Source organism: Phodopus roborovskii, unplaced genomic scaffold (assembly GCF_943737965.1).
Source record: "Phodopus roborovskii unplaced genomic scaffold, PHOROB, whole genome shotgun sequence".
Classification (NCBI taxonomy): Eukaryota; Metazoa; Chordata; class Mammalia; order Rodentia; family Cricetidae; genus Phodopus; species Phodopus roborovskii.
This window is the reverse complement of record NW_026125281.1, coordinates 4,573,219-4,584,202: the sequence shown is the minus strand read 5'-3', so window position 1 is coordinate 4,584,202 and position 10,984 is coordinate 4,573,219. Positions and strand designations below refer to the sequence as shown.

At 37.6% G+C, this 10,984-nt stretch overlaps 1 protein-coding gene across 1 annotated transcript in view; it reads right to left on the bottom strand.

The window, feature by feature from the left end:
* Positions 1-1,109: 1,109 nt before the first annotated feature.
* The window catches only part of Zbtb10 (zinc finger and BTB domain containing 10), a 29,698-nt gene continuing 19,823 nt past the window's right edge, over positions 1,110-10,984 (bottom strand). Inside the window, exons 3-6 of the mRNA XM_051196720.1 lie at positions 8,059-8,157; positions 6,364-6,540; positions 6,047-6,219; positions 1,110-5,818 (exon numbers count right to left, since the gene is read on the bottom strand). Of these exons, the coding sequence (XP_051052677.1) occupies positions 5,513-5,818; positions 6,047-6,219; positions 6,364-6,540; positions 8,059-8,157 (755 nt within the window). The 3' untranslated portion in view covers positions 1,110-5,512. The remainder of the gene's footprint in view (positions 5,819-6,046; positions 6,220-6,363; positions 6,541-8,058; positions 8,158-10,984) is intronic.

Here is a 10,984-nt window from a genome sequence, read left to right as displayed (position 1 = left end):
TCATGCTAGGCTCGGTTTTAAAATCAACTACTCAAATAAATTCTGTAACTTTCTTTGCCAGGTCTCAAACCCTAGCCCATCACAAAGATTTATAGTGAAAAGTCTATACAGCATTTTTTTGTAAGGCTAAATGTGAATTCCAAATTGTTAAGTGTCAAAACAACCTTCTTTAAATATTTGCACACAAATAGCACAATATTTTAATCAATTTTACTTCATGTACTAAACAAGGAGATAAAATGTTGGCAACTATGTTGGTCCCCAACTCTTTAAAAAGTAACAAGAGTTCACTGTGAAACAAAAATGTTTGGTTAATAGTGCTTTAGCCAAGATGACTGTTAACTTATGTTTTATACATCTAGAACATTCAGTAGTGGAATTCCCCAACCCCTAAGCGGCTCCGTTTCATCTTTGGAACATTCAGACTTTTAGAGTAAATAAGAGTTGGTCATCATTCCGGCTTGGAACCACACGGGACACGTCTTACCTGAAAGGTCACCATGACATATGTTACATGTCTCCCCACTTGATCTGCCCATCACCAACCTGAGTAGTCATTTCTCTAGTAGGCAGGCTATGTGGCTATTGTGAGTTCCTGTGTTCTATTGTAGACTCAGAAGTTGGGTGTAGTGGACATTCAGAGGCCAGGACACAAGGACTTTGGGAGTTTAAGGTTAGCCTACACTACATCGAGGTCCACCACCATCAAGGGAAGGAGGCAACTTAAACTCGTATGTGCATTCTCTATAAGGTTCAAAGACTAAAAACCTGTAACCTTATATTTACTTATAATCAAATAAACAGCATGTATGGGATAGTGTTTCAACTTTGATTTTCAACCCATTCCCAAGAGAATTCACAAATGTGAATCACGGCCAACTTTTAGATGTTTTCTGAATAACAAGTGCAAACCCCTGCTGTCTATCAATGAAAGGTCTGGAGTAGTCTGATGTGCTTCCACACACATGTAAAACAGAGACCTCATCAGACTCCACATTTCAATGTCCCCAGTTTACAAAGGTTGTTCCCTTTGCCCAGTGAGTCTAAACTAACACACCTGAAAATAAATCAGAATTAAATATTAATAAAATCCACAAAGCCAGAAGCAGTTTAGTGCTCACAAGTTTATATTTTAAATTTGATAAAGATTCTTGTGTATTTTCTAAATACACAGACAAACAGGTTTTGGAGGTTTACATACATGTCTCAGGACACTTATAGTAGGTAGGTAAATTACATTAAAAAAAAAAAAATTGGTCTTTGTAAAAGATCTTCCCAGAGAGCTTTTACAAACAGCAGGCAGAAGAAAGTTTTCTGTTTACAGTGTTTAAGATTCTGACTCTCCCACATCATGATGGCCTCAATCACCTATTTCCTGAACCCCAAATTTTGTTCTTAGTAGCTTGTATATTCCAGATTTAATACCCAAAATATTCTAAAATTTAGGGCTACAAAACATCTTTGAAAGTGTGCTTATCCCTAACATGTTTTAAACTACCTTGTTCAACTTCACTTGAAGGCTGGGATACAGCAGGGAAGGAACAAAATAAATAATCCTATTTTCAATCCTAAAATGACCAAGTTCTAACTGTGGAGGTTAGGTACCATAGTTAAGCTTAAGGATCCGGGTGACTGAACGGCACAAAAAATGAGGCTTACACTAGTTCTTCAGACTAAAAAACCATCCTTTTAAAAAGTGGAAATGTCACAGCTCACTATTAGCATCGCCTACACTGAGGTGTGTTAAGTCACTGACAAAAACAACTCTACCAGAAGAAAAGTGTGGTAAGGATGCTCACTGGAGGTCTGAAAGAATACAAAATTCCTAATGTAGCCATTTTACAGGAAGAATATAAATTTACAAAAAAAGGTTGTTTTATGAGGCACTGATAGAGCCTCCTAAAAGAGCTGGGCTCACAACCAGATCTGGTAAGCTGTGGTAGTTAGTCAGGCAAGGGCCCGGAGTTTCTCTGAGCCTCATCTGTAAAAGAGAATAGCACCTACTTTAGAGACTAGAAAAAAATAAGGCAGACAACACAAAGGCGTAGGCATACCAAGAGAGTCAGGGGAATGGTTCTAACCCTCCTATACCACGTTCAGAGAAAGCTCAAACGATACACCATTACGTTCTCAGAGCCTGCCTGTCATTGCTCCCCACATTTTACCCTCAGGCATGGTCCAGCCCTTTCCAAGTCCCAGGCCTTAACTTCCTTCCTGATTTCTCCCTTTATACTAGCTTTTACTTTTTCCTCGTGGCTCATATCTACTAACAAACAACTAGTATGTACTGCATATTTGGTGTGCTCTGGTATTTATTGAAAATGCAATGAATTAACTCACTCTTCATTAGGATGGTTCAACTTAAGCCAGGTAGTGTTTTTTACCCCCAAATTTAAAACTACTGGTTATTGTCCATTTTCCTCTGCCAATATAATACTGCACACCCCCAAGCTCCTGATCACTAGGGTGTTAAAATTTAGCAACCTGTCTAGAAAATAAGAAAAAAAAAATGAGAGTTAAGAACCATGACAAATGAGGGGCCATATGGAAGAAGTCTGTCTGGGAGAAATAACATGTAATCTGAATTTATGACATGGCATTATCACTGTGGAATATGAAAGTGTATGCTCTTCCCCTTCATTAAAATTAAAAACTCTAAAAATATTTTATTTAAAATATAAATTACAAGAAAAACTTCACCAAATGTACAACATAACTCTGCCAGGCTCCAGACAAAATTATGAGTATTCAATCCATTACCTTTCTGAGACCAATCAAAAGTTCTTAAGCAATTTATCAATTTCCTGAAGTTGTATTGTCAGAAAAGAAATATACTTAAAAAAATAGAAACGTCCAGTAGTATACCTTAGTACTAAAAGTATTTTTAAAAAAGATCTAGAAGGAAAAAGGTAATTCCTTCAAGACCATGAAACAAAATAACTTAGGCAGTCAGCAAGTAGAAAAATCTGTCAATTCTGTTTCTGGTAAAGTGTTTACTTCAAAGAAACTTTTATATAGGCTGAGGCAAATATATATTCAAGAGTATAAACATTTTTTCCTTTGGATTACCTAAAAACAAACTTTTTAAAGTATATTTCAGATGACTAAAAATATAGCCAAATCTGTCACAACACGACATAAAAGGCAATGGACAATTATAGAATATTTTTAAATTAACAGTAATAAGTCGTCTACATCAAACTTGTTTCCAACTAAAACCAAAACAAAAGCACAACAATCCCGTAGTGTACCAAATGTGTATTTCAATTTACTGTATGCAATCTAACAAAAATTTGGTCATAATTTACCAGATATACATAAACGATTTTAAGTAATAAAAGAAATTCTGTTTCAAGATAAGGTCATTTCTCGAGTAAAATAAAGTACATTAAGAATGTAAAGCCAAGTCCAGTTTCTATGCAATAAGTGAACTACTGTCTAATAAAGCAGATTTAGGTGATTTTTAAATATATATATTTGCTCTTTAATATATATTTATATATAGACAGATCTACCCATTGTAAACTATGTTTATTTTAAAGGGAGGGCATAAATGGGATGAAAGAAATCTTTATACTATACTTACATATTCACAAAGCAGAACATTTACCTTTAAAATACTTTTTCATTCATAATATTTCTGCCCGACTATGTCTACTTTGGAGTTTACTAGAGTTACATTGTACTCGTTTGTTTCAAACACTGAGAATAAGGTGTACTCTTCAATTCAAACAAAAGTCAAACCCAAACAAGACACTCTTCTGCCAGGCTCCCCGGTGTGCAGAGACTGCCATCAGAACTTGGAGGGCGCCAGGTGCATCTCACAAGGAAACACTAGTATCTCCTCTCTGACCTATCCATGCAGAAAGTCACTGTCAATATCAAACCATCATTCTACTGAAATCAGAGGCAATGATCAAGTCTATCTCTTTAAAGAGAAAATTAGCTTCTCAACTTTGACTAGATGGAGCACCAAAAGACTATCTGTCAAAGCAGCTCTGTGGTTTTCTCCCACGCAACTGGCGTAATTTAGTTACCTGATATAAAATAGGAAAATATACTCAATTTGTATTTAAAAGAAAGTTGAAAATATGCTGTCTCTCAATATTATACAATATACAATATGCTCCTGATACTTGTTGTCATGTTAGCATGTAAAAAAATCTGCTCAGAGTTCCACTATCTGCTAATTCATCTGTCACCAGGCAAAATAAATCTAACAAATTCAACTGAAGAATTTAATAATGGACAATAAGGGCTCTGAACACTTCATTTGCGGTATTCTTGCAGATTGTTGGATCACGGTAACTATAAAGATCTCTTCAAGCTGTGGGGACTTTAAGGAATGGAAAATAAATTATCAGCCACAGTGTAAAAAACACTCAACATCCCGGTAAGTATGAAACAAAAGAGAATGCACATTTTGTGTTGATTTTAATGATAAAAAAGGGCACAGGAGGAAAAACCTGATATTTCACTTATATTGCATAACAGACTAGCCAAACTGGACATGGAGGGTAAATTATAAAACAAATCATTTCATGTATTTTTCTATGACTTTTCTTCAATTATACGTCTGTATTTCATAAGGCTGAGGTATAGTACACTGGCAAAAATAAAAAGAGGCAAACAAGAATAGTGCCAAAGTAACAGATACCCAAAACCAAAACCATGTCAGGAAACATCATATAGTAACCATTTATCAGATCCGAGCAGCAGGAAAAAGTCACTTCTAAGTCATAATCATTTTAGTGGTATTTATCATCTTCACCATGGCAACTTCGCAACATCATTCTTCATTCGTGAAGTAGTAAAATTCATGTCAGAAAAGGGAGGGAGGGACAGGGGAGTCACTTAGTTCATTCCAATAAATTACCTCTCCAGTTCTTATAAACACGCCTATCAGCACAAATTAAGAATAATATCTAAGACAGAAGACACTTGGTTTAAGTTATGAAGCAAATGAAAAAAAAATACAAGAAAACAGAACCAATGGGGTTGAAAAGGCCCCTCACTGAAAATCTGTCTTAAAAAAATAAAATTAATAAAATAAAAATAGAAACAAAACTCTACTAGTACAAACTAGCCTGAGTGGTTTGATTGACAGAGTGATTGGGTCAACTGTCACTGTCCTTCCATAAATGGACTTTCATTCATGTTCAAGTGGCACATGAATGTAGACTCTATAAAGGACAAGTTCTGTGTTTTATAGAACCCCAATAGTTAACTGTATATCCTATAAATAAAAATATTTTACTTTGATAACTGACTGAATGTGGGGACTCCGTGTATCCAACCACATGGTTGTCTGCTGTACAGTCCTGTGCAAATATAAAAAAAAACAAAAAAAAAAATTTTTTTTTTCCTATAAGGCTTTAACCCTACAGTTTTCACAGCAACATAACTACCATCCAGCATGTACCATATTTTGCAAGCCTTCAAGTTCAACAATCCAAATTGTCGATTCATAGTATGTCCAAATGCAGCATTCTTGAGGAATATAGTAGGTCAGTTAATCATCCAGAGACATACAAACATCTCCTGATTCATCCCATCGAGACACGTCGTTCTGATCGTCTCCATTCTCAGCCAGCTCGTCCTCAGGCTCTCCTCCTTCATTCTCCTCATACTCTTCATCCCTGGGGAACTCTGCATCCTGTCCCTGATCTACACCTTCTTGCCCGGCTGGCTGTGATTTATCCGCACAGTCCATACATACTCCATAGCGTCGAGATCCATGTCTTATTCCAACACTGGCCGCTAACATGAAGATCTTCTTACACACCATGCATTTGTATTTTTTATCCTTTTTATGCACCTAATTGAAAGGAGGAAACAGATAAACACATTTGAGCCATTCAAATTCAGTAATGAATGGATAGCTAATTAATATTTTCTGAATGAAGTAAAGCATCAGCTGCTTTTAAAAAATCCTGTTAAAAGCAGCTTAAATCATCCTTTAAATTTGCAAATAAAATGCTTGAAACATCACTGGCATAAGAACACTCATCTCCATGATCAGCCAGGTTTAAGGTCACTCACTTACCAGGGAATGTCTTTTTACATGTTCTCTTCTTGTAAACAGCTTTCCACAAATGTCACAGCTAAACGATCTTACTCCAGTATGGATGAGCAAGTGCCTTTTTAGTGTTCGTCTGTATTTGGCTACATAGCTACAGTGAGGGCATTTTAACTTGTTCATGATTAGAGATGAGTCACCTTGAAGGGAAAGAAGTACTGTTTAATATAAATATAAAACCAAGCAGAAGCTATCAACACTTCTATGCCCACTATTAGCACAACTACTCATTTTTTTAAATCTCAGAATATGGAAGCTTTTAATTATCTGTCGATAATACTTGCCATTTTCCCATGTTTCTTGTTTGGGCCAAGAGTCTGGCAATAATCCGAACTTGAAATCATTCGGAGCACCTTGTAGCAATCCATATTTCAAATCACTTGAAGTACTTGGTAGTAACTCATACTTGAAATCACTTGAAGTGCCAGGTAGCAACGCATACTTGAAATCATGTGATGCTCCTAGTACAATTGAAAAGTAAGTGATTGAGGAAATGGCTGGAGGGAAAGTTTTATCTCTTAATTACAGCCCGGGAAAACAAAATACACTTATAAGAACAATGATAAGCTATTTAATGTACACTAAATAAAGACCCATGTACCTGCTTTGTTTATACCTGTACTCCTAGGAATCTGGAGTCAGACGTGGCCACGTACAAGATCCTATCTCAAAAAACTACCCTATTCCCTCCAAAACCTAAATAAAACACCCGGTCCTGGATTCGATTTCCATACTGCAACAATATATATAAAATTCTTGAACCTCCAATAGTGTGAGCTTAATAGGAACAAAATCCTAGTCTATAGTTAAAACAAAACAAAAACAACAACAGGTAAGTACATAGCCAGGAATGACCTCTTTCTGGGTTCCAAATAGACACACACAAATAGAATTTTCTGCATGTAAGTATACAGCATCAGCAGTTTTTGCCATTCAATCCAATCAATGAACAATTCTAACATTTGGGTTCTTTTTCAGTGGCTGCCAACTTGCTACCCAGTTCCCACTCAAGTCTTATGCAATCCAGGCTGGCCTTGAACTTGCTCTGTAGTTTTTTGAATGACTTCAACTAACTCAGCACCCTGGTGCTGTCTGCCTTCCCTTCTCAAAACTGGGCACCACAGCTGCTAGACAGTTTTTCTCAAGACATTAAAGACACAGTACTGGGAGCCTGAGGTAAGATGACACAAAGCCAGATCAAACCGCAAACAAACTAATTCAGAGCCGGTCAGGCTACCCACCTAACTCAGAGCCAAGTCTCCACTTTCAATAATCTGAGAGTCCTTCCGTCCCTTCCTTCCACTGCCCCTCTAGGCTGCTCATCCCAACGCAAGGGCCTCTGGGAGGTTTCTCCATGTATGCTAGGTAAGTAGGCTCCCTGCAAAGCACTTGTAACATTCCTGAAACAAGTGCAGCATTCACTCATGTAATTAATACAGGTTAAAATTTCTAATCTAGCTGGGCAGTGGTGGTACATGCCTTTAATGCCCCCATAAAAAAAGATATCTCCTATCTAAACCCCCACAATCTAAAAACCTCACAAATCTTGAATATTTTTAGAATATCATGTTGTGCTTAAAAAAAAAAAAACAGACTTTGGAGCATTTTCAAGTTTTTGAATGAGAGATGTCAACTTCTATTTCTGCTTCTTCTATCAGTAAAGGCCACGCAGCATATTTCAAATTCTGAAAGACCCCAACTTGTTAACAAATAATACATATCCATATTCCATATTCGCAACTGTTCCCCTGATTCAAGATCCATAGTATCAATTTAGTCTCTAATGTCTAGCGGTCCTTTGTATGTCTTTGTCTTTCCAACCATTAGGGCTTTGTACTGCCTGCCTGTGTTTTTAAATTTCTCTTCACAGATAACTGCTCAAAAGTACTCCCTAGATAATGCCGTGTATTCAAACACGCATCACATCAATGGGCTCACATCATTTCATTGTCTTTTTAAAGCATCTTAACAGCACCTACCAGCATCTCCTGCATCTTGACCACTGCAGGCTTCAGCCAATAAATTTGTGTTCACAGTCCTATCACCATCAGGCCCTGAGAGCAGTGCACCGTCCAAATCTGAAACGACACAACCAGGTAAGAGGCCTTGCAGTCCTGGGCATCCAGCACACGCTCACAGAGGCACAGCTACATCAGTACAAGCAAGTGCAAGCTGCAGGTGAAGCAAGGCCACAACGTTCCTACTGCCTAAAATGAGTGTCCTCCAACTACTCTACTTGGTAAATAAAAGTAACGTTCTATGTATCGGACATGTGTCAACAGTATCAACAGTAGAGTGGGTTCTCTCCCATACTATGGGCTCCAGGACTTGAATTTCACCATCCCTGATGTCTGACTTGACATGGATTGTGAAAACTGCTAATGTGAAAATACCTTTAATGTTTTTATTTTAAATGTTTTGTGTGATGCTGAGGACTCAACAAGGGTCTGAACGTTCTACATCCTAGGAAACACTACTCTCTTTAAAATATTATCACATAAGATGAAGTAGAATATACCAAAAGCAAGATGTACTTATTTTACTGTGTGGATGAACATCCTGAAAACATGTAAGTATACCATGTGTGTGTGCCAGTTGAGTTCCTGGGACTGGAGTTACACATGGTTATAAGCCACAATGTAGGTGCTGGGAATTGAACCTATGTCCTCCGTGAGAACAGCCAGATCTCTCAATTGCTGAGCATCTTTTTAGCATGTATTTACTAATTTCTAATCCATGATGAAAACAGTTTAAATATAAAAACATGTGCAGCTGGTTAGGAATGGGCTTTTAAAGAATTAAAGTGTATCAGGTACCTAACTATAGTCTTGTCAAATGGTCACGTGACCACATGCCTTGTTTCCTCATTTATAGTCATCATATCAAAGAAAACAGACATCTTAGCTGAAGGACGCAAGCCAAATGTTACAATCACGTGCCTGACTGACACTCAGCTGCCGCTGCTTGTAGTATTAACTACAAATGCTAAAACCAGATTAGAGTTGTGCTACTGGTTCAGAAGTAGACGTCATATAAGCAGTTATCATCACTGTTGTTGGCCAAGAGCTGATTTCATCTACTGGAAAGACAGAAAGGCAGCATTCTCTTCAACCCACAATGACGAGGTGTATTCTTCACTATAATCTGTAATTTGCTATAAATCTTTTGAATCCTAATGACTTCATTCACGCCTCTCAAGCTAACAAAGTGAGTTCTTATCTCCTTGCTTGCCAAATGTATTATCTTTCTGAAACACAAATATCCAATGGTTTATTATATAGCTTTTAGGATGATTTTCAAGCTTTTTAGACTAACATGCTCTTACTAATCAGGTTCCTGGTTCTAACCTCAGGAAGATGCCCACTGTATTGAAGGCCCCTCTGCTACTCAAACCGAGTGTCTGAAGACCTTTTCATCTGCTTGCCTCAAGACTTCCTTGGTATGATCATCCTTGACTGCTCTGGATCCTCCAAAGAAAATAAACAAAATACAAACAAAACCCCCTCTCTACAGAAGCAGGTATTTAACTGAAAAGTACTGACAGTATTTAAGTAAACTGCTACCTATCCGTTCATACATGAAGAAACTGGTAGTGACACATGCCTGTGAACTAGCGGTATAAAGTAATGGTTGAGTATAGGTCATGGAAAGGACGTTGTACTTTATTTTAAAAGGGTTACAAGTAACTTAAATAGGAAGTAGCTTTTTATCATGCTATGAAAGGAGTGAGGAGATGCAGAGAGAGCAATTGTAACGCAACGCTAGGCCACAGGCTGAGTGAGGCGCAGAAAAGGGAGCAGAAAGGCGGGCAGAGAGCAGCTCTCAGTGGCACAGGCTTGGTGGCAGAACTGACGGACTGACACTCTGGGAAGAAGTTAGGACAGTTTCTCAGGGCAGCAATGGAAACCCAGGAGGTGGGACAGGGTGGGCGCAAAGTGACATTTAGTTACTCGTGAGCACTGAGTACACAATGGATGGTTAAAAGGGTAAGCTTACTGCTTCCTAATGTTAAATAAAGCCCAACTCTTACACTTCCCTTAATAGCTCACTTTGGTTTCTGAATGTACCGGTTCTTAAAGTCCATATGCCACTATCTACAGGGAGCTCCGCAAAAAAAAAAAAAACCCCACAAATCCTGCAGATTAGATTCTCAGGTTGACCCTTTGTAGTTATGGCAGTAATCTGTATTGTAACAAGGCATCTAAGCAACTATCTCAAAGTTAAGAATTGATTCTCCATGAGAACATTATTACTATTTTTCCATTTGTGTACACAGTTCAGAAGTTAAGCGATGAAACTATGAACATGGTGCTTGGGCTGGAAACAAAGTGGTCTGAGCTGCCAGATAATGGGAAACTATCAGCAAACAGAACAAGAGAAGGCAAGAGCTTATGAGAGTTTACCCCATTCACAAAGTGTCTAAAACATGCTCAGAATAATACTTGCAAGGCTGCAAGGCTAATAGACAAGTGGAAAGGAGATTGTCCTGTGTCGGGAAAAAAGAATGGGTACTATTTTAAGAAATGTGACTGCAAGAATGAGAAACAGAATAAGAACTATTTTAAAGGGGTAAAAGTAACCTTTAAATGCTGCCAGAAGACACTAAAAGATGTTAAGGATGCTGAACATATATACACATACATACATACATACATACATATATCAAAGAGAAAGTATTGTTTAAGATTCCAGAACTTGGGGCTAGAGAGATGGCTCAGCCGTTAAGACCTCTTCTAGAGGTCCTGACTGAGTTTAATTCCTAGCAACCACATGGTGACTCACAACCATCTATATATATGTGTCATCATGCAGGCAGACATTCATATAGAGCACCCATGTACATAAATACATAAAACTTTAAAAATAGTCCAGAATTTCAGGTTGGAGTAGTACTGAATGTGCTAG